The 23,110-nt window shown below is 48.3% G+C and overlaps 1 protein-coding gene across 5 annotated transcripts in view; it reads right to left on the bottom strand.

The window, feature by feature from the left end:
• Positions 1–23,110, bottom strand: part of PFKFB3 (6-phosphofructo-2-kinase/fructose-2,6-biphosphatase 3) — a 47,546-nt gene that overhangs the window by 5,828 nt on the left and 18,608 nt on the right. The window contains exons 1-15 of one of the 5 annotated variants that reach the window (XM_059471800.1): positions 16,082–16,614; positions 11,657–11,782; positions 11,265–11,361; positions 10,949–11,015; positions 10,741–10,815; positions 10,375–10,431; positions 8,585–8,709; positions 6,729–6,936; positions 5,481–5,627; positions 5,268–5,372; positions 4,145–4,274; positions 3,470–3,532; positions 3,247–3,311; positions 1,622–1,792; positions 578–600 (exon numbers count right to left, since the gene is read on the bottom strand). In XM_059471800.1, the coding sequence (XP_059327783.1) occupies positions 578–600; positions 1,622–1,792; positions 3,247–3,311; positions 3,470–3,532; positions 4,145–4,274; positions 5,268–5,372; positions 5,481–5,627; positions 6,729–6,936; positions 8,585–8,709; positions 10,375–10,431; positions 10,741–10,815; positions 10,949–11,015; positions 11,265–11,361; positions 11,657–11,782; positions 16,082–16,160 (1,538 nt within the window). In that variant the 5' untranslated portion in view covers positions 16,161–16,614. Of the gene's footprint in view, positions 1–577; positions 601–1,621; positions 1,793–3,246; positions 3,312–3,469; positions 3,533–4,144; positions 4,275–5,267; positions 5,373–5,480; positions 5,628–6,728; positions 6,937–8,584; positions 8,710–10,374; positions 10,432–10,740; positions 10,816–10,948; positions 11,016–11,264; positions 11,362–11,656; positions 11,783–16,081; positions 16,615–23,110 lie in introns of those variants that run through there. The other 4 variants (XM_059471803.1, XM_059471799.1, XM_059471801.1 and 1 more) reach the window with 4 other exon arrangements.

Raw genomic sequence — 23,110 nt, 5'->3', positions numbered from 1 at the left:
ATTATTCATCATTAATGCATGAAATGCTCATGGTGTTTTGCTTTCTTAACAGAGCCAGAGAAGGACAAATTCCATTCACTCTGCCCACAACACCTAGGCTGGCTGTTTCCAAAATCCAGGTTTGCAGATGGCTGGTCCCCCCCAGGATCATCCAGCTCCAGAAAACACATTGCTGAGAAGGTCAGAAGCTTCTCAGATACCTCTCTGGTGCTATCACTCACAACCCAGAGCCCTCAGGAAGGACAGAGCACCCAGGTCTCTCACCTACAGTACAACATGCTATCACAGAGGAGACAGCTCCAGGAAAACCCAACAGCATCACCAGCAGAGTGAAAAATCATAATTTGCCTAATTTCACAACAAAACTGGGACATTCCATCCAGCTAGGATATAAACCAGCACCCACACTCTCCTCTTTACCCTTCCTAAAACAAATCCCCCCCAAACCAGCAGAACATTAACTCCATGAAATCCACACCCCGTGCGGATATTGCAACAACAGAACAACCCAGCAGGATGGCAAGAGACATGGAATAAAAGGGTTGGAAAGGGGAATAAGAGGCAAGAAGGTACTTACAGGCATGCCTTCCCTAGTAAAGGCTGCAGAGAGACAGAGAGAACAGAGAGAGGTGTCAGTAACTCTGTGCCACACCGGGCAGAGGACAGTGGACAGCAGCGAGGGGCACTGGGCAGCCAGAGCTGGCAAAAGGTTTTTTTGTGAGGCTCAACCAGCCCAGGCAGAGCCCTGGGAGCTGACACAGACCCAGCTGTCCTGGGAGGCTCATGCAAAGCAGCAACCAAGCAGAGCAGTGGTGGAGCACGGAGCCATTCCTAACCTGGGCAAGGAGGGGACATCACACCAACACAGACAGCAGGGAGAGGGGCTGGGCAAGACAGCCACATCCAACAGGCAGCTGGTGGGGAGGGCAGCATGGCAAAGGCTCCTGTAGATCACACAGGACTCCTCAGTGAGCTTAGGAGAGGGGTTTGTGCCTGGGAAAGTGAGCAGCAAGCAAGGCCTCTCTTCCTATGTGCCTTCATGGGTGGGTGACAGAGGAGAGGACACATGAGCACCATGGCAGGGTTTCACCCAGGTTCACCACACCAAGAGCCTTCTACTTAATTTTGGTCCATTTTGCCTACAGCACCAGCATGAAGGAGACCCTTCCAGCCAAAGATGAGTCTTGGCAGCAGCTCCTCCTTCAGAGAAGCACAAGAGAATTTGATTTACTGCTATGGCCAGGCCTACAACAGAGCCAAGCACACCCAGAGGTAGGGAAGGCACGAGCCCTTTGCTCCTGCTCACTCCAAGGAGACCCCTCAGGAGGCTGATGGCATTAAGTTAAATTAAAGCAGCCTAGAGCTTGGTGGAAGTTGATGGCACTCTCAAAACCCAAGAGAGGATCAACAGTGACCCAAGGCAGGGAGGGGCAGCAGCCATGGGGAGGAAGATGCATCTCAGACAGCAGCACAGCTCACGACAAGTGCAAGCAGCTCGTCAGCTTCAGGAGTGACAGGAGGACAACAAACAATAAAACAACGAGAACAACAACAAAAAAAAAAAGAAAAAGAAAAAAAAAAGGAAATAAGGAAAAAAAAAAAAAAGAAGAGTTCAACTAACTTGTCCCGGCATCTGCGTGGGCACTTCCTGAGGAACACAGCCTGGCAGGGCAGGAGAAACAGCCACATGCTCCTCCAAGCTGTTGATGCGAGGTTTTTTGGTGGGCTCAGGGCTTGCTAGAGGGGTAACGCTATTACGTCTCATGAGCGGGTTAGGTCCCTTCTTTGCTTCCTAAATTAAAGTGAGACAAAGAAAATAAAAGTAAATATAAAAAAATAAAGCAAAATAAAGGGAAAAAGGAAGAAGGCGACAGTTATAAAGGAAAAAAAAAAAGAAGCAAGTTGCTTTGGTTTTCTTAGTTTTAAATCTTAGAGTGGTCTCTGCTTTTCCCCACAGTCACTGTCCATCAGCAAAGGATGCACTGAAAGTCTCTGGGCACAAAAAAAATCCCTGATGCCAAATGCTTAAGAGCACAGAAGGGGAGGGGAGGAAAAAATGGCTCTGCACTCAGATATAAGACAGATTTTCTCCTTATCTGAGTCTCAGCTGACAAAAAAACGTAACTACAGGTAGCTGAACACACCCAGCAGCCAACAAGCCATGACTCTGCAGGACACAGAGGTGCCCATTGGTCTCCTCCTCGAAGCTGGTCCCTCCACCCAGAGAGAGGAGTGAAAGCAAGCAGAGGGAAGATGAGCCAGCCCAGGCTGATCAGGAAGATCTGGGGCATGGGAGCAGAGCAGGCAGCGAGGGTCAGCACCACGCCAAGCTCCAACTCAAGCAAGGGGGATGGAGGCAAAGCTGAGCAGGGGCACCCAAGCACTTGGCACTTGTCTCACCCTGTCCTAGCCAAGGCCCTGCTGCCATCCCCAGAGAGGGTGGCAGAGCAGGATATCAGTGTCCCCATGCAGGGGGAAGGACTGGCTTCCCCCCACAGCTGTGGGGAGGGACAGGCAGCTCAGGTGCTGCCACCTGACAGGGGAAGCAAAGGAAAGGAGATGTGGGCCAAAAGCATCACTTTGGGCTCCACCACTAAGCACAAGTTGGAAAAGTCCCAGCATCTTGGGACATGGGTGCTGCCCACTCTGTGTGGCTGCCCAGCCCTGACATTGAGTTTTGCATCCTCCAGTTCTGCCCTCTGAGCTCCAGTGGAGCACTTGGCAGACAGACCCAACCCTACAGGAATTCTCCACAGGACCATCCCCAGCCCAGCACTGCCACCTCCCACCCTGCAGAAGGACACAGAGCACGGGCATACCAGGAAAGCACCCTCAGAGGCAGATGGAGGGCAAGCACTGAGCCCAGGCTCTGCCAGCCACCTGGGACACCTGGGAGAAGTCACCTTCTCCATCATCCACAGCTCCACTCCCTGCTTGGGCCAGTGGATGACCATGCATGTGGAAGTCAGAGACCAGGGAGGAGTTTTCCCTGGGCAAACACACTGGGAAGCAGGAACATGCAACAGTCCTGTTCCCTTGGAAAACCCTCAGCTGGCCACGACTTTGCAGAGCAGGAACACATCTGATGCTCCCAGTCTTCCAGCAGCACTTCCAAGCACTCAGCTTAGCAATCTCCCCATACCCACCACCACCACTGGCAGGATTTGGGCAGTTCCCACTGCCAGGTGACCACAGGGGACAGGAGGGGGACACCAAAGGACAGCTCCAGGGAAAAGCAGCACTCACCTCTGGCCGATCTCTGTGGGTGTTGACTGCTTCAATGTTCAGGGAGATGGATTCCACCCGGCAGCCTGCACAAAGGAGCACAAAGGGACAGATCAGCAGGGCCAGCAGGCACAGGATGCTCCCAAGGGCCCCAACCACAGATCCCTGCTCTTCCCCCAGACAGCCTGGAGTCAGGAGGAGGGACAAGTCACCCCCCTGGCATGTTTAGGAAGGTCTCACTCACCATAGGCTACTGGGGTCAGCTTCAACACTGTGTGCAGGGGACATTTCAGGTAGGGCATTTCATCTGCAGAGACAAAGCAGGAGGGTTACCTGAGCAGGAGGCTCAGACACCTTCATCCCACACCACAGAGATGCACACTGCTGTCACAGACACATTTTATGAAAAATCCTAAGGAAAGTATTTTTCCTCCTGAGAAGCTGAGAGGCCTCAGGAACAACATGTAAACAATGGTTATCTGCTGCTGTGGAATGCAACAGGTGCATCTGGGATTGGTCTCATGTGGTTGTTTCTAATTAATGGCCAATCACAGTCAGCTGGCTCAGACTCTGTCCAACACATAAGCCTTTGTTATCATTCCTTCTTTTTCTATTCTTAGCTAGCCTTCTGATGAAATCCTTTCTTCCATTCTTTTAGTGCAGTTTTAATATAATAAATATAAATAATATATTAATATATAATAATACAAATAACATTAATATATAATTAATAAAAATTATATAATAATATAATATATTATAATATAAAATAATAGCTCAAGCCTTCTGAAACATGGAGTCAGATCCTCATCTCCTCCCTCATCCTAAGACCCCTGTGAACACCATCACACACTGCAGGATGTGAACAACCCAGAGCTGTATCCATCATCCCTCATCTTCCCAGGGACAGGGAGCTCACCTGCACTCTTGTCCAGGAAATAGGCCAGGAGACAGCGCATGACAGCCTGGTGGCAGATGACAAGGACGTTCTCTTGCCTCTCCAGCTCCATGATCACTGGCTCCAGGCGCTGCACCAGGTCCTGGTAGGACTGGGGAAGAAAGGGAGGGAGGTGAGGAATCAATGCAGCGAGCAACCCAAAGAAACAACGGTCCTTCTCTTGGTACACCTCCTGATTCCGTGCCTCTGAGCAAACCAAACTGCTGAAGACAAATAAATCCTCATCCCCAGGCTGCTCTGGAACTTCTAATTCTTCTGCAAGAGAAGGAGGCATTCACATCTCACTGAATCACAGCTTAGGCCTGGAGAATTAATTAGGGGAAGCAACAAGGGCTTTGAAGATAGAGCCTCTCCATCATCTTGACATCTGATTTGCTACAGGATTTCAAAGTTCTGAGAAGTCTGGAGCAACCTGAGAAACCCCAGAGTTTTGAAACGCCTCATAAAAACCACAACAGGCAGCCAGAAGGAGTCCCAAACACCCAGAGTTGGTGTCTGAGATCCCCACATATTCTTCTGTCAGATACAGGGTCATGAGGATGTCTCCAAAAATTTTTCTGCAGTGTCTATGGGCATGACTTTCAGTTTGGGGATAATCAGATCAATTCACAGCCTAAAGTATCATCAACTGATGTCAATTCCCACCTCATTGTGTCACACCCTGAAAGCAGACTGCCAGGAACAGAGATATTACCATCAACCCTTAGGGAATGATACTGAGAACAAGGTGAAAATTGCTTTTTTTGGAAATGAAAGGAAAGAAAATTAGGCCAGCACAAAACTGCCAGCAGATATAACAACGGGAGGTTGGACTAGAAACCTCTAGAGACCTTTCCATGCTAATTTGCTATAAAGTTAGTGGGACTGTTTGTTAAGTGACATATTTCTTAGTGAGATCTTCATATAGCAAGATTTTGAAAGAGCTCAAGGTAGAGGTAAACATGAGCCCTGCTCTCTTTTAATTTTAGTTTCTTGGAGCACCCACTGCTCCTCTGCTCAAGAGTAGAAGACAGAATGAGGAAAAAAAAGCCACATTTAAAGTACAAGCCCTGCAGACTTTGCAGGGGTGTCCCTGCACACCTACCTCCCCAGAAGGATAACGGTAGTAATATTTATCCTGGTCACGCAGAGCAAATTCCTCTGGGTGCTGCTCCCTGATTTCTTCATAGGTCATTTCTTCACACACACCCTGCCAGGACAGGAAAGCAAGAGGTTACTGGACATGCTCTCAGCACAGCCTCCAGACAAAACCTCTCTTTCTCTTTTGTGCAGCTGTTGTGGCTGCACAGATACTCACAGCATCAATCTCATTGAGTGCCTTCCACTGCTCATAGGGCAGCTGGAGAGCTTCTGCTGTTTGGATTGTCCTCTTTAGCTGACTGGTCCAAATTTTGAGGTCTTTCAGGTTCTGCTCTTCCACAAATTTGTTCAGTGCCACTGCAAACTGTGGGATGTAGGGAAAAAAAAAAAAAAAAAAAAGAGGTTGATTGCTAGTCCACAGCTTCCTTTGTTCCCTATTCCCAGTAAGTGCTGCCTTCCACAGGCACAAATATCAGCCTAATGCTCTGAGGGGAAAGGCAGCCACACATTCATTGATCCCCAAGAGCTGCAGATGGATCCTCAGCAGCCCAGCTATCATCAAATATGCATTTTATAAATGAGTAATGCAATGATTGACTCTCACAATTAACAGACAAATATCATGTATATAGGTTAAGAAAAGTTTTATAGATTCATAATTATGTTTTACCCCCTCATGTGGTTATCAAGGGACATCTGGGAGGGTTGGCTTGTCACTGTGGTGACACCTGACCTCCAGTCAGAATTTGAGGAAGTGATCTCCACCACTGGACAGCGAAGGTGGAGTAAATATCTGGGGTGCTGCAAAGAGAATCCACCAGATTCTCAGATGTTCTCAAGAGTGGCTGCTTTCACAGTGGACAAATGGGATGTGTACATCCAGGAGCCAAAAGAAACAGATCTTCCACAACTGCAGTGTCCATGACAGAACAGCTGGGTCTGTGCCTGAGGAGCTGGAGAGTGCATTCCAGCCAAGCAGCAGGTTCTCCAGCACATGAACCTCAAACCCACACTGCTCAGGATGCTGGAATCATGGAAACCTTCTGGTGACTCAAAGCTGGAGAGAAGTGTTTGTGTCCCAGCTAAACCTGCAGTCCTGCTTGTGGCAGCTGAAGTTTAAGTGTATTGATACTACTAATCCAACCTGTGCAAGCTGGTTCACTGCACCACAATGCCAAAACCAGTGGGAATGCCACTTTTCTCTTGTTCTACTTCTGTTTCTGAAATAGGAAAGTAGCAAAGAAGGGGTTGATGGAGAGAACTTTGGAAGGGGTTGAAGGATTAAAAGGGAAAACCTCCATTGTTAAGTTTTCATTGTAACCTTGTTTTCTCTATTCAGTCTTCTGTTGTATTTTCAATAAGCTTTAATAAACCCTGCTAAACTATGAGTAACCATTCCTCACACATTTAACCCAAGGCACAGCACCTACTGCAGCCACGGGGGGACATTTTCCATCTCCCTCACCTTCTTGCCCCTGTTGGAGAGGCCAGAGTCGCCTCCAATCCTGCCCTTGAGGTTGAACTCGCTCTCCCCGTGCCGGCAGAGGTAGATGGTGCGGGGCTGGACGTGGATGTTCATCAGGTAATAAACAATCCTGCTCTGGATGTGGTCCTGCACCCTGTTCACCAGGAACCGCCGGCCCACGTCGATGACTTTGATGAGAGAAAGTTCCCTGGGGACAGACAGAGACTGTCTATTGTATGCATATTATATATATATATAATATTAATTATATATCTACATGCAAATATATATTCTACATTATATGGTTATTTTTATATACATAAATTATATTTTATAGTATCTATATATTTTTATATATCCTTTATATATTTATATATTTATATATTCATATATAAATATATTTAAATATAAATATATAATGTATATTTTATATATTATATATATTTAACAGATCTTTATATATTTATATATATTATATACATTAATATATATGTATTCAATACATAAGTCCAATATTTCTTAATTTCTCATCCTTTCTGTAATGATAAGGTCTGATTCCAACTTAGACCCCTCAAATCTGCAAAATAAGAACTTTCTGCTTTTCCTTCTTCTGTCTTTCCTCTTTTCCATAAAGTTATTTTTCTTGAAAGGGCAAAAAATCAATTTTATTTTTAAACAGAGATGAAAATCTTAATGAATAAAATGCACAGGTTAGGGATCTTGATTTCTTTTGCCCAATAGCTCCATATTGCTTCTGTGATGGGGAGCATAAGAAAAATTAAGTAATTTCAAAATGTCAATTTATTCCTCCCGTTTATTTAGTGTCATTTTTTAACATAATCACAATCCCACATCATTTGCATTGATTAGAACAAAACATTACAATATACTGGAATAATTAATATAGATATTAAAAGAGTGGCCATCATGAAAAAATATATTCTTTTCAATATTCTGCTTTGGAAGTTCAGGTTGTGTTCTGGCACAGGCATAACCTCTATAAATGTCACTTCAGTTAACACCAGCTGAAAACATCTGGGCTGTGATACCAGATGTGGCATCATGCAAGGTTTCAACCTGCCATGATTCTCTTGTAGCTGCTTCCTTCTGGTTTACAAGTTCTCCAGGGAGCACTTTTCCCTTTTCCTGCTTTCCTGTCATTCTCCAAAGCAGCAGCCCTGTGAGTTTTCTCTGCCCATGTAATCACCCAGCTCAAAGGATTTCCTGCAGGCTATTTTCAGCAGGGAGCCAACAGGTAGTGGGGATTCATGGAGAGCTGAATAGCAGCAGTGTAATCACCACCCCTCCCCTTGCAGCAGCAAAGAGGATTAAACAGGACTAACAGGGAACATGCTGCTCCCCAGGACAGGGACAATCCACACAGGGCACACAGGAGTGTTTGTGAGCTTGGCGAGGCTGGGAGGTGCCTGCAGAGTCAGGCAGGACAGCAAAGCTCTCCCAAGGCACACAGGCAGGAGCCACAGGGCTTGCTCAACCCTGTGCTCTGAACCAAGCTGTCCCTTCCCTTCACTGAGACAATGAAAAAAGCACCTCAACCCCTCCAACTCAAGTGCTTTCCCAAAGCCTTTGTATCTGGACCAGCAGAACAAAGTTGAAAACAGCTCATCTGAGCCCAGAAGAGCCTGGCAAGGCATCAGTACACATTTCCCTGGAACAGGGCCTGGGGAAAGCAGCATTTTCCTGTGAAAGGCCTGAACTCAAGCTGAGGCCTGGCCATAAATCATTCCAGCACAGTCAGATGTTTGAAAACAAAGTGAAATGCAGCTCCACCCTTCACTGCTGCTCTCCTGGCAGAGGGCAGGTGCTCAAGGCAGCTCAAAGTCAAGGTCTCTCACCTGTCATAGTCATCAGGGTCGAGGGGCTGGTAGCTGGCTTGGTAACAATTGATCCTCTTCATGAAATCCTCCATGGCATCAGTGGAATTACAGTCCCGGTAATCTGGGCTGGACAATTTTACTTCCTGGAACAGAAATAAAAAACAAAACATGCCACAGGGAGAGGTTAGGAAGCTTTCCAAGCCAGACAATGCTAATCTGGAATTTTAAAGTCATGCCAAGATCCAGTGATTAGCTGAAACTAAGTGATGAGTTCTTTATAGTCATCACTCATCACACGGCAGAAAAGAAGCAAATTAGACCCAAAACCAAGCATCAGGTGGGAGAATTTGCTATCAACCATTGCATGATTAGTACAGAAACCCACCAATCCACTCCCATTCTCCCAGAAGTTGGGCTAGCACTGCACCACCCAACAGCAGGAAAGCTGAGCTTCCCAATGGCTAAAAAACCCCATCAGGTTCAAATTCAAGCTGAAAAAGGGAAGTGCATGAACTTAAACAAGATCCTTATCCCAGCTCAGCAGCAGGACCGTGAGATGGCAACATTTAACCCCTTCTTGTGCATTATTTGCTGCAAGCTGTTGGGCTGAAAGACACTACAAACAGGCAGTGTGAATATCTACAACTCTCATGGACTAATTCCTGCCTGAACTAATCTAACAGGCTGCTTTTCCTGAAGATTTGAGTTTGAACAGCAGCATTACACACTGGTAGCTTCACAAGCAGTCCTGAAACCAACAGGATAACACCGTGGATCAACACATGTGGCAGCATCCCAGGCCTGGGGTGTATTTTCCACACTGATCCCAGCACTAAGAGCACCATTCATCTGCAGTTCCCTGTGGAGCAAAATCTCATGCTTGAAGGGTGAGAGAATCAGCTCCTAGCTGAGCATTAGTTTCCAAATAAAGGGATTAAAATCCTCAAAAAAAAAAAAAAAAATCCAGCTTGGGGAAAAAAAAAAAAGTAGCAAACAGAGCATTTTGTTGTAGAAAAGGCTGTATGCAAAAAGTTGGTCACTGGGATAAGAGCTCCCAGCAGGAGCAAAAGACACTCTTCAGCCCCTGGCTGGCAGCACAGTTTGCCTCCAGTGAAGCCTTGTTGGCTGCCTCCAACCACCTTTTTATCTTCCATGTGCCTCAGCAGAGTTTCCAGGATGATCTGCTTCACTTTCTTCCCAAACACTGATGTGAAACTGCACCTGTAGTCCCCCAGTTGTGTCAGGGCTTTGTTTTTCCCAACCCAATTCTTGTCTGAACAGCCAATCTCTGTATTCCTCCCAGGCTGCCTGTCCTTCCTTCCATCCTCTCTTTAGGCTTCCTTTTAGTGTTTGATTTTGAGTTTGCCCAGGAGCTCCTTGTCCATCCTGGCATTTTTGATGGCTGCATCACAGCTGAACTTGAAGATGACCCTTGAACATGAACCACTTTTCTTGGGCCCCTCTTCCCTCCTGGGCTTTTTATCCCACAGTACTCCAGGCCAAAACCTGCTTTCCTTTCATCTCACTTGACAGCTGCTGCAGCACAGGCTGCCCTGGAGCTCCACATTCCTCAGTAGCCCCTCCTTGCAAGGTGCAGCACAGAGCAAACAAGGACAGGTGCTGTCACCTGGAGAAGGAAGTCACCAACACATTCCAGGAACCTCCTGGACTGGCAGTGCCATGCTGGGCTGTCCCTCCAGGCTGGTTGAAGCCCACCATGAAGACCAGAGCTTGTGAGGGTGATGCCATTCCTATCTCTCTATGGAGGGAAAGCAAAAGCAGGACATTGCCACCAGTGCCACACTTACCATAACGTTGGTGGCAACCACGTTGGGATCATTGCAGACAGATTCAATGAAGAACACCTGTGAAGCAAAGCAGAGCTCAGCTGAAAGCCACCAAAATAAGGTTTATAACATTCAACCAACTCCTTGCTCAACCCAGCCTCCTCCCTGCTGGACCAGAGAGCTCCTCCTCTGCCCCACTGCCATCCTTTCCCTCCCCATGGCTCAGTGCAGGGAATGAAGGAAGATTTTCATGTTTTTAATCAAACCCAGCAGTGAAATCTCCCTCAGACAGGAGCAGCATGAGGATAACACATGAGTTAGACAAGATACACCAACTCTACACCACAGTGGGCCTCACAATGCAGGCACCAGACCCATGGCACCAACCTTGAACCCGTTCTCTTTGGCGAAGTTCAGGATCATCCCTCTCCTCTCCCTCGTGGTATTGGTGGCATCAAAAACCTTTAAAAGCAAAAGATCTCAATTAGCACCACAAGGGCCTGGTTTCCCAGCAAGCCCCTCCTCAGAGGAGGGACTGCAGAGGATGTTTGGGGTCAGCACAGCTGCCAAACCCCAGAGCACATCTGGAGCTCACCGCAATCTGCCCGGCCTCCTCCGTCAGGTACAGCTTCACATCCCTCAGGGCAGCCATGGCACATTGCCTGCAAAACAGGGACAAATGTGTGGCCCTGGGGTCCTCAGGGTGTGGAGGACACCCTGAAGTCACCAATCCCACACGGATTCAGTTTTGAGCCCTCAGAATCCTTGGAAGAAAATCAGAGCCCAACTCTGAATTTCAAATCCAGGGGAAATTCAGAGCCCAGCTTCTCTGTCCATCAGCCCCAAACTGGGTAACTCTGCTCCCAGCCACGGGCCTCAGCACCATGTGGGGTCAGGGAGCCCACCCTCACCTCCTGACTTTCATGGCCTCCTCGTTGTCAGGACGGAAGAAATCATAGGAGCTGTAATGCTTCACAGCCTCGCGGCGATACTCCCCAACGTTGAAAACTGGGTGGGAAAAGGAAAAAAAACAAAAAAACAAAACCATAAAAACGAGGGACATGACTCAGTTGTGTACCTTCTGCAGTTAAAGCAAGCTGGGGGCACGAAATTACATCCTAAGGGCATCCCTTGGTCTTCAAAGTGAAGGAGAGCCCAGGATATGAAAACACAGATATTTCTATTTGGCCTGTGGGATCTTGGAAACGTCCCCCACTACCTCCCATCTCCCAAAGCAGTGATCTAGAAGAACTCCTGAGGACCAGACCTCCTGCTTTCCCCTGGCAGCCAGTGCAGGCCTCACCTTTTGTGGGGACACCAATCCAGTTGAGGTAGCGCGTCAGCTTCTTGGAGATGTAGGTCTTGCCACGGGCTGGGAGGCCAACCATGACTATCACAGTGGGGGAGTTGGCAAGCTGAGGCCCACAGGCTGCAAGGAAAAAGAACAGGAGCTGTTAATTCTCTGCATTGACCCAACAAGGCACTTGTTTTCATCTGGACTCCTTCCAAGTGCTTCAGCAGCTGGAGGAAACATGAAAGCCACATCCTGATGGGTGCAAAGTGGGCAAGGAGCCAGCAGCTGGCCCAGGCTCTCTGGAGAGCCTCTGTGCCTCAATTTCCACATTTGCAACCAAAATAAAAAATAATTTATAAAATAAAATTCAAAATCAAGGCAAGCACAACTTCCCATTCCAATGGCTTGGCAATTCCATGAAAAGCTCAATGACAGCCAAGGATTTTGGACCTGTCCCTGCAGCAGTGTCTGTGCTGAAATACCAGATCTGGTCCAGATCTTCACCCACAGAAAGCATCCCCTAAAATGTTTGACTAAATTTCCAGCTGACACACAACCAGCTAACTGGACTTTCTGAAGACAGGCAAGGCAAGAGAACCACAGAACTAGCAGCATTTAAAAGCAGATATCCAAGTACATTTATCCCTTTTTTTCCTTGCAAACCTAAGCTCGGTTGCTTGGATTTTTTGGGTTTTTTTTTTTTTTTTGGTTGGTTGGTTGTTTTTTGGGGTTTTTTTTGTTTGTGTTTTTGGGGTTTTTGTTGTTGTGGTGAAGAGGGTCCATGTCAAACAGCTGGAAAGAAAACCAATTGGCAGCATTTGCAGGACAGGTGGGACCCTGCAGGGGATTTCTCACCCACCCTTCCTTCCATGCACCCGGTGAGCACAGAGAGCTCATAGGAAAGGAATGCAGGGAGTGAGTGGCTGGTGGCAGAGCCATAAAACCCCATTAATTACGGCCTGGGTGGAGAGCTCTGCCTGCCTAACACAGCTGCCCGAGGTGGGACAGGGGATGCCAGGGGCACCCGGGGATGGACACGGGGGCTGGGGGAGGTTTTTGTCAGGAAAAGGGCAAAAAAACTGAGAAGTACCCATAGAACATGCAAAGTACATCCCCTTTGAAGAAAATAAATAAATCCAGCAGCTGGAGAAACCAAATTAAGGCCACAAGGAAGATTTATGGTACTGGTACCCACATGGAAGAGCCACCCATCATCTTCCCAAGTTTCTCACCAAAGCAAACCAGCAGGCAAAACATTAAAAATTACCTAAAATATAGTTTACTTTTTTGTTTCATTCCCCAGGCTGGAGCTGCCCTCACTCCTTCCCTTTGTGCAACCTGCCCCATGCCCAGTGCTGCATTTCAAAACCCCAGGGCAGCTCCCAAAGATTTTGGCAGCAAGTGCCAATTTTCTGTGCTGGGGCACAAGGGAGCTGTGCAACACACCCAGAAAAACACTTTCCCTGCTCCCACAATCTCACATCCTCATCCAAGCTATGAGTGCAGGTCTGTTTTGCATAAACCCCACACAATTATTAGATAAAGGGAGGAGGAAGGGATAACACCTGAATAAGGAAACTCTTCCTTTCCCTACCTGCCTGAGCACAAAGGGTCTCAAAGAGCAGAGCTAAGAGGATTTAGGGCCATTAAATAGCACTGCAAGAGTAAAGGGACAATGCTGGGCACTGTTCGTGTCCCTGTGGCTCCAGGCAGCTGTGACAGCCCCAGGGCTGGCACTGCGTGGGCACACATGTGTCACCTCCAAACACCCAAAATTCAGAATTTTTTCTGCCCTTGCACCATGGAACAGCACCTCCCAAAACACCACAGCATCAGCGAGCAACTTTTCATCAGCAATCCGAGCCCAAAGCAAAAGTCTCCGGGAAACTTTGCATCAGGGATGAAACACAACCCAGTGTTTTGCTCCCGGTGCTTCACAAAGGCCTCATTCATCATTTCTTTTCACCACTGCTGGGAAGCTATCAGGGATTTCAATGCATATTCATTGCTCCTTATCAACATCTACAGCCAGGTAAGTCAAGGGCAGGGATGACTTTCAGGCTCAGTCGGGAGGGTATTTAACAGGAGCTTATCACTTTTGCTGTTTGCCAGAAAGTCAGTGGGTAAAAGAGAAAGAGGAAAAACAAAATATAAAGAACACCCAGCCCAAAAGGGAAGGAAATTTGCTTCTATAAAAAGCCGGATAGAACAGCCCCCTCCCCACTTGAGGCATTTTCACTGTCTCCTCCTAAGTATTCCCCAAACCTCCCCCAAGCCCGGACTGCCCGTTCTGTCGGTCCTATTTCATTTTCCCAGCTGCAATCCCAGCACCTTCCCTGACCCTGCCCACCGCTGTCACCGCCACCGAACGGGACCATCCCCGCCGTGTGTCCCCCGCCCGCCGAGCCCCAGGGACGGGGGAAAGCAGCCACAAGGACGGAGAGAGGCAGCGCAGCCCCTTCCCTGCCCGAGCATCCCCCTCCCCTCGCCCGCCTCTGCCCAGCCAGCGCCTTCGAGGGCTCCCCTTTCCCAGCCCCTACGTGAGAGACGTGCGGCGTGACAGCAATTTAATGGATCGCCGTCGAAAGGGCAGCTGGAGGAACCCCCGCAGCCTGCCCCGGACCAGCCAGCACACCATCGGAGTGGTTCTTTCACACCCGGGATGCGCCATTCCCAGAGGATGCTCACACCCGGCATGCGGCCGCTCCCTCCAGGCATCACGCTGGAAGCGGTCCCCGTTATCCCTCCCTTCCCTCCCACCCTCGCTCTTTGTTGCTGCTGAGGAATTAATAGCACGTTTAAAATACCTCGAGTTAAAAAAAAAAAAGAGTTAGCTAAAAAAAGCCTAAAAACCCTCTTCTCACATTGCACAGCGTGGCTCGCTCCCACCCCGAGAAAATACAATTACAAGCCACATTGTGTTATTAATAATCCCCTCGGTGCCTTAATATATCAAATACGTTAGTTTTTTCCGCTACCAAAAGAGAGCTCTCGCTGAGAAACCCGGCGAACGAAGTGGCAAAAAACCACTGCGTGCACAAGGGATTTCTCTCAGAGGTGCCAGTCCTGGAGAGAAACCCAGCCACAGAGACACACGTGCGAAGCATTAAGCCGGGAGACGCTTTACCCCACTCTAAGCACAGCCCCCGGGCTGCCCAGATGTGCAGCCTGTTGCTGAAATCCCATTTCCTCGGCAGCTCCCGCTGCAGGGCTGCGCATCCCAACATCTGCTCCAGGGTGCCTGACCCACAGCCACGGGCGGCACCAGCTGGCAAGTTCACTCCGTGCCTATTTTTTTAAAAAAAATATTATTTAGAAGGGGAAACTTTCCAGCCAAGGTAAATAAACATCGGAAGCGACTTTAAACGCCTGATGAAGGCAAGCAGCGGAAAGACTGATTCACGCAAAGCCACTTCCATCCCTCCTCGCCAGGCTGCGAGTGCCACCCCGTGCATCCCGGCTCCGCGCATTCCTGCGAGGCTCCTTTAGAGCCGGGAGTCGCACAACCGGCAGCTTGTCAGTGTGGCTGCTAAAGAGCTGCTTCCTGAGCTTTCGGATTAGATCACGATTCAAGATTTGCTTTATGGTAACACCGGGATGACCCAAACATTTTTATATTGCGAGCTTCAGAGACAAGGGGACACCAATGCAGGAGTTTCAGCGCTCATTTGTGCGTTCCCCTCCAGCTGCCTCCCCGTCCCCTCGGGGTTAAACAGTAAACTGCAAACGGCTGTGTCTGGTTGGAGTTTTAAATACATTGCCCTAATCCTCCCTGCATCTCCCCCCAAAAAATTTTTAACACGCTAATTGGACAGGATTTGGAGCAACCCGGTCTAGTGGAAGGTGTCCTGTCACATGGCAGGAGGGTTGTGGAACGAGATTATCATTACGGTCCCTTCCAGCCCACACCATTCATGCTTCCACCATTAACAAATCCCCGGGCGAGCCGCTTGACAGGGCGCAAATCCCGGCTGCGAGGTGAACAACCGAGGTGAACAACCTCCTCCCTTCCCTTTTAATCCCAGCACTGGCAGCGCAGAGTGGAAATGGGGCCACGCGTGTGGCGGCGGCACCTCCCGCATCCTGCGGGGCCATGTGACAGCGGAATGCACCTTCCTGCCCTGCCTGAGTCACGGGATGGCAGCGCCGGGATGCCGGGGATGGGGCTGGGATGCTGGGGCTGGGATGCCGGGGATGGGATGCTGGATATGGGGCTGGGAAGCGGGCACCGGGGGGATGCTGGGGCTGGGATGCTGGGGATAGGATGCGGGCACCCCCGGGATGCTGAGGCTGGGATGCGGGCACACCGAGGAGAAAGGATGCTGCAAAGAGCCCCGCCACGATGCGCAGAGAAAGGGGAAGAGTTCCACTCCCCATCCATCCATCCCATCCCTCCATGCCATCCCACCGGGATGCTGCCGTGCCCGTACTCACAGCGGCGGGGCAGCGCCGGCCGGTTGTCATTGGGCAGCCAAATCTTCTGGATGCGGCTTTGCGTCAGCTCCATGGGCATTTTTAAAACAAAGGTCTTTTTGCGCTCCGCGTCCACCTTGATGCGTTTGAGGGAGGGAGGAGGAGAAATAAAAAAAGGGAGGGGGGAGGAGGTGGGGGAAATATATGATAAAAAATAGAATAAAAATGGGGTTTTGTTGCAGTCGGTGGTTTGGGCGAGCGGCTGCGGCGCTTTCGGATGCTGCTGCGAGCCTCGTGAAGGTTTTACGGCAGAAGGGGGAGGAGGAGGAGGAAGAGGAGGGCCGGGTCTGCAGGGCACAAAGCCGGGCAGGAATGGCCCCAGCGCAGCCGCTGCGCGCTGAGAGGGAGCGAGGGCGAGCCCCGATGGAAAGCGGCGTGGAAAAAAATATAGATATAGATATTAAAAAAAAAAAAAAAAAAGGAAAAAATAAAATATCTTTCCTTTTAAATCGGAAAAAAAAAAAATAGCAAGAGAAGAAAGGCAGCAGAATCTCCACGCGAGGCAGGCGGGGAAGGAGCGGTGCCACAATCGCAGCTGCTGCTCGGGCCGGCTCCGCTCACGATGTGCCGGCAGCCGCCGCGCCGCCTTTTTCTATCCCGGCAGGCCGGGACCGCCTCCGGGGCGGGGCGGGACGGGCCGGGCCGGGCCGGGCGGGCGCTGCGGCGCCGCCGAGGAGGAGGAGAGGGAGGAGGAGGAGGAGGAGAGGGAGGAGGAGGAGGAGGAGAGGGAGGAGGAGGAGGAGGAGAGGGAGGAGGATGGGAAGGAGAGGGAGGAGGATGGGGAGGAGGATGAAGGCGCGGATGCCGGCGCGGCCCCTGGCGCCCCCTGGCGGCCGCGGCCCGCGCTGCAGCGCGGACAAAGGACGCGCTTTGTTCCGCGGGGGGAGCGCGACACCGACCCCGCCCCCACCGCGGGGATCGGGGGCGCGCAGGGGACCCCCAGACCAAAATATTCACGGTCAAATAAATGCCCTATTTCATTTCTCGCGTCTTTTCAACCAACGAGGGAATACTATGTAAAATGATGCAAAATGATGTAAAATTATGGAAATTGAATTTAATTTTTTAATGGAAAATGGAAACTCGGCAATAAAAAACTTTTTAAAAAATGCTTTAAAAATAAAAAAAAAAAGGAGTAAAAGATGTAAAGAGAAAAATATTAATTAAACATTAATTAGGAAAATAAAATAGGGACTAGAGATGAAAATAAGAAGGGGGAAAGGAAATTTTTAAAAAGTTGGGAATAAAGTTGAACAAAATAAAAAAATAAAATTAAAAAAAATTAACTATAGGCAAATAAAATAAAAACAAATTTTAAAAATAAACTAGAGGGAGGGGGAAAGAGAAAGGAACCCTAAGTACAGCGGTGGGATGCGGGGGGGCTCCGCCGGCGCGCCCCTTGCGCCGCTCACTCCGCGGCCAGCGGGTTCGGCCCGGGGGTCCCGGGGGATGCCGGGGGTCCCGGGGGGTCCCGGGGGGCCGGGGGATGCCGGCCCTGCGCTCCCGCACGTCGCTCACGTCGCACATGCGGTGCCGCTTGCGCCGCCTCCCCCGCAGGGGATGCCCGGGATGCGGCGGCTCCGCCTCCGCCCGCGGCCACCGCGGCTGCTCCGCCCCGCTCCGCGTCCCTCCGCCAGCAGCCGCGCTGGGGATGCTCCGCGGGAGCCTCTGCTCGCAAACGGGCGCAAAATGCTAATTTTTGTTCGATGTTTTACAAATTTATTATTATTTTAATTTAATAATCTCGTTTCATTATTTATTTAATGTTTTAATAAAATACTTTATTATTTTTATAATCTTATCATTTTACTATTTTACTATTTTTTCTTTTTTTTATTTTTTCATTTTTTCATTTTATTTTTTCATTGTTATTTTTTCATTTTGTTCTTCTTTTTTTATTTAATGTTTTAATAAAAATACTTTATTATTTTTATAATTTTATCATTTTACTATTTTTTTCTTTTTTTCATTATTTCATTATCTCATTGTTATTTTTTCATTATAATTTACTTTTTCGTTTCACTATCATTTATTATTTAACGTTTTCATAAAATTATGTTATTGTTATTATTTTTTCATTCTGCTATTAATTTCATTGTTCTTAATTATGTCACGTTAATATACAATAAATAATAAAAATATAATAATAAAAATATAACAATAAAAATGTAGTAATAATAATAACAAAATATAATAATAATAATAATAATAATAATAATAATAATAATAATAATAATAATAATAATAATAATAATAATAATAATAATAATAATAATAATATAGTTTATTAAATGTCTTAATCCACTCGCCAGGTTCCTGCAAGTTATATTTCCACTCTAAATTAAACTCTGGGTGCAAACTGCACCCCAGCAATGCTGACACCCCCCCACAGGCTCTGTTTGCAGCACAGAGGGGTTGGGACTACCTGAAAATTCCTGTGATGGTGCCCAAACCCCCTTGTCCCCCAGCACTGATGGGGATGGTCCCACCCGGCATGGAGGGGTTTCTTTGGGAGGATTTTGGGAATTTGCCACAGCAGGGAAATGTGGGATTGTGTCAGGGTGGGAAGAGCTCTAGAGGTGGGAGCATCTGCTTTGATGGTGTTTAATACAGCAAATTTTGCTTCAGAATTTAAAGCCTGATAAGGAGCATCTCAGATACCTAAAATGTTCAATAATCTTTTTTTACTTAGGGCATCTTCCTTCTCTGGAAGCAAAGGCTTGTATTTTTATAACGCATTTAGAAGGAAGATATTTCTGGCTAATTCCTTACATGGAGCCAAGATGAAGTAAAAAGTGCACAATCTTTCCCTCTCCTACACAAAGGGGAAAAAATATTCACAGGCGAAAAGAAAAAAGAATTTTAAAAAAGCTACTATGAGGGAGCTGGAAAAGAACCAGAGATTTGGGGTGTGGGAAGGAAGATGGGAGAGAGCTGTGAGTGCTCCAGTTGGCAAGGATGGGATGGGAGTGAGGCACAACAGCCCTCCCTGCACCGCTCTGCACAAAATCCCCAAATCCTTTTCACATGTAGGGCAGCAGAAAGCCTGTTCCCAGCTAGAGCATGAGTCAGAAGGAGGACAAAAATTCACATGATTTTACAGGACGAGGAATTCAGGCATCATCATCATCATCATCATCATCCCCCTTCCCCCAGCAGCTCTCTCCCCTCTCCACAGCTCTTTCCCACCTCACAAATCACCACCCCCACGACATGAAAAGGAGCCCGAAAGCGAAACCCTGCCTGAATTAAAATCACAGTCGCTTCAAATTAGATCCACCTAGTGACTCTTGGCTTAGAAACTCCCAAATAACTGGAGCGGAAAGCTTCGACTCCTAAATAAGTGGCCTGGATTTCAAAGGCACCAGCGCCCAGCTGCTGCCAGGCAGGTCAGCTGCAAGAAGCATTTCTATTTTTAAGGCACTTGCACCCTGGGGAGAGGGCAGGGATGGCACTAGGTGCACTCAGAGGATTATTTTTTTCTTCCCCCTCCCAAATCGTGCTATGCAAAATCCCAGCTTCCTAAAAATAGCACCTGGAGTGGTAAATAAAACGCTGCTGGCAGCTGCTGTGATAAGAAGCCCAAAGGGGTGCTTAGCTCAGCGATTTTTCAGGAAATCAAGTCACTGGTGCAGCCTGGATGCTGTCAGGAGGATGTGTCAGCTCCTGGAGAGCCACCACAGGCACAGGGTGACACGGGACAGACAGACAGGGATGGTGTCCCACACTGAGGGACAGAGGGTGGAGCAAGGAATCAACCAGCCAGCGTGTGTGCCACACACACCCCAGTCAGGAACTGGCAGATATTTAAAAAATGAGAAGGGACAGGGGTATAAATGCAAAGCCAGGGTTTGAAATGTGAAAACCACGGGGGTAAATGGGAAAGAAATTGACCTTAAGAGTCCAAGGGATTAATGCAGCAGGTCCAGAGAGGTGGGAGAGGGAGGTACAAAAAGGGAAAGTCTGGAAGAGAAAGGGAAAAACTCAATTTTTGTGAGAATAGAATACCCAGCTCTTATGGGGTTTACATTCTTCAAACTTCTCTGAAACACCAAAACTAAAACCTCTCAATTCCCTCTTTTGTTCCACGGCTGCTCCAACGTCAAACTCACCTAGCAACCCATCCTGACACAGTGGCTCTGGATGCATCCCAAAATAACAGCTCCAAACTTCATTCTCCATCCCCTTTGGAAGAACCCACTGGTCACCAGCCAGCCTTCCCTGTCATCAGAATGCCAGCACCAACTCTGACTAAGCCGTGATTCACCCTCCTCTTCTCAAGTCTTTTTTTTTTTTTTTTTTTTCAATTTATTTATTTGATTCCCTCTAAAGGAAACTTGGAAGGGAAGGACCAGTCACGTTCCTGCCTACATTCAGTGCAGCACACATCCTCTCCTTTGGATGTGCAGGGGGGAGGAGATGCCTGGTGGGATCCCAGTCACACATCCAGGAATTCTTTGCATGGTTTGGGTGCCTGGGAGCTGTGTGTACATCTCTGTGTAGGTGCAGCCACACACTGTGCTCCCTTCATGTCAGAGCAGCTTTATCTGCAGCACTTTCCAGCGTGGCCTTGGTTTATGGGCCTGGAATGTGGGCACAGAGCTCAGAACCACGGCAGGGTTTGGGTTTAAAGGGATTTTCAAGATCATCCAATCCCACCCCCTGCTATAAGAAACAACTTCCACTATCCCAGGCTGCTCCAAGCCCTGTCCAACCTGGCTTTGAACATTTCCAGGGATGAGGCAGCCACAGATTCTCTGGGCACCCTGTGCCAGGGCCTCACCGCACCCACAGGAAGGAATTTCTCCCTAATATCCCATCTAAATCTACTCTCATCCAGTTTAAAGCTGTTCCAAAGCGCTCCCTACCCCGGGAGAGTGGTTGCAAAAGTCAGGCAGCAGCTGCCCAGACTCTTATTAGTGCGTTAATGACATTTTCTTGCGACTGAAAAAATTATTCCTCTGGGCTGACCAAGGGGAATTTATATAGTTTTCAGGAAAAAAAAAAAAAAAACCATAAAAAAAAAAAACAAAACAAACAAACAAAAAAACAAACAAACAAAAAAAAAAAACAAAAAACAAAAACAGCACCAAAAAAACCCACAAAAAAACAAAAAAAAAAAAAAAAACAAAAAAAACCCCAAAAACAAAACAAACACCCAAAAACCAACCAAACAAAAAAAAAACCCAAAAACAAAAACAACAACAACAAAAAGAACACCCAACAACAACAGCAAAAGCAACAGAGAAAAAAAAAAAAAAGAAGTGCTAAAATTTTGCAATCACAAAAAATAACTTTAAATAGTGGGATACTGAAGAAGCCAAGAAAATTGTCTGCAATATTTTTCGGGGAATTAGATGCTTTCAAAAAGGTCAGGAAGGAAATCAAGTGGTTGATGTACCCCTCCCCTTGCCAGCTGGATGCTGAGTAGTTTTCACTGCTGATGGCGCTTTCTTTGGAAGGACTTGAGAAAAAGCTGCTGCGGGTCAGCCTGGTGGCGGGGAGGGTGCTAAAAGCCTGATTTTATCAGGCTGATAAAAATGTTTGGATTTGGAGAGGCAGCTGGAGTTCACGGTCCTTTGCGCCTGCAGTTTTCAATTGCCTCCCTGCCCCTCGCAGGTATTTCTGTTCCAGCAATAAATAAACAGGGAACGAAGTGTGAACTGTACCTGCATCACCAGCCTCCCTCTCCCTCATCCCACCCAGCTCCTGATGCCCGGGAGGGAACACCAAGATCTCCTGCATCTGTCCCTGCAATGAATTGGGGTGAAATTGAGAAAGAGTTTTTTATTTCCCCTCCTCTAAACAAGTTTTGTTTTCTTCCTCATTTCTTGCCTGTCACCTTCCTGTTTTTGCAGTCTCACGCTGCTTTTCTTCCTCCTGCCGCAAAGGGGAACAGAAACCAAGCCAAAACATCTCCTCACGATATTATTTGCAGACAGCAGCATTAGGGAATCACAGAATGGTTTGGCTCCCATTAGGGAATCACAGAACGGTTTGGGTTGGAAGGGACATAAAAGATTACCCAGATCCAACCCCCTGCCATGGGCAGGGACAGTTCCCACTGTCCCAGGCTGCTCCAAGCCCTGTCCAGCCTGGCCTTGGACACTTCCAGGGATCCAGGGGCAGCCACAGCTGCTCTGGGCACCCTGTGCCAGCACAAACTCTGTGCCACAAATAGGACACCTCTCAAAACAAACAGATCACTCCAGACAGGGTTTCCTGCAGGGATTAGGGGCTCCTCAGCAGGGATTTACCCTGAAATCAGGGGAGCTCCTGGTGCCTCTGCAGCAGGGAGGGCTGAGCCCTGCCCGGGGTGCAGGATGCAGGGCAGGAACGTCGTGTGCCCCAGGGCTCTCCCTCCTTTCCCCCACCAGTGCAGACACGAGTGCTCCTTCCTGGCTGTGCACAAGCCATGCAGTTTTCAGCCTGCTGCACCCTCTAATTGCACCTGGTGTGCTCATGAAACTCCTTCCTCGGCTGGTTGTAAGGAATTCCAGTCATTGCTGACAGCCCTGGGCACTGGGACACCACGGGGCTGCCACAGCCTGCCTGTGGCTGCAGCTCTGCCTAAAAATAACCACAAGCAGAGAAAGGGGGGAAATTCAGCTTGTGGTACCGAGAAAGCAGGGCTGAGCCCCAGAGAGGGAAATCCCCACCAGGGCACAGGGCATTGCTCACCCCGCTATCGGATCAGCCCCTGTCAAACACTGCACCCAGGGCTGGCCTTGCTTTCCTGGCAGCCAAGGACAGGAAAAGCCAGGAAAGGGGTGCAGAAATGCAGAATTCAGGCTCATTCAGATGATATAGCGGGTTGGGGACCTGATGGTTTTGCTCAGCCCTCTGCTCTGAGCTCCCTGTGTGGTGTCACTGCCACACTCTGAACCATGCAGGAACTCCTTCAAGTGAACTCCTTGAAGCCAACACTCTGCAAAGGTGTTTGTTTGCTTAATTTCTTTTAGTTTATAACTCTTCAGGCAGGAGGACAAG

The sequence above is a fragment of the Ammospiza nelsoni genome, chromosome 5 (assembly GCF_027579445.1).
Source record: "Ammospiza nelsoni isolate bAmmNel1 chromosome 5, bAmmNel1.pri, whole genome shotgun sequence".
NCBI lineage: Eukaryota > Metazoa > Chordata > Aves > Passeriformes > Passerellidae > Ammospiza > Ammospiza nelsoni.
Note: the sequence above shows the minus strand (reverse complement) of the source record. Positions and strands in the feature narration are given on the sequence as shown.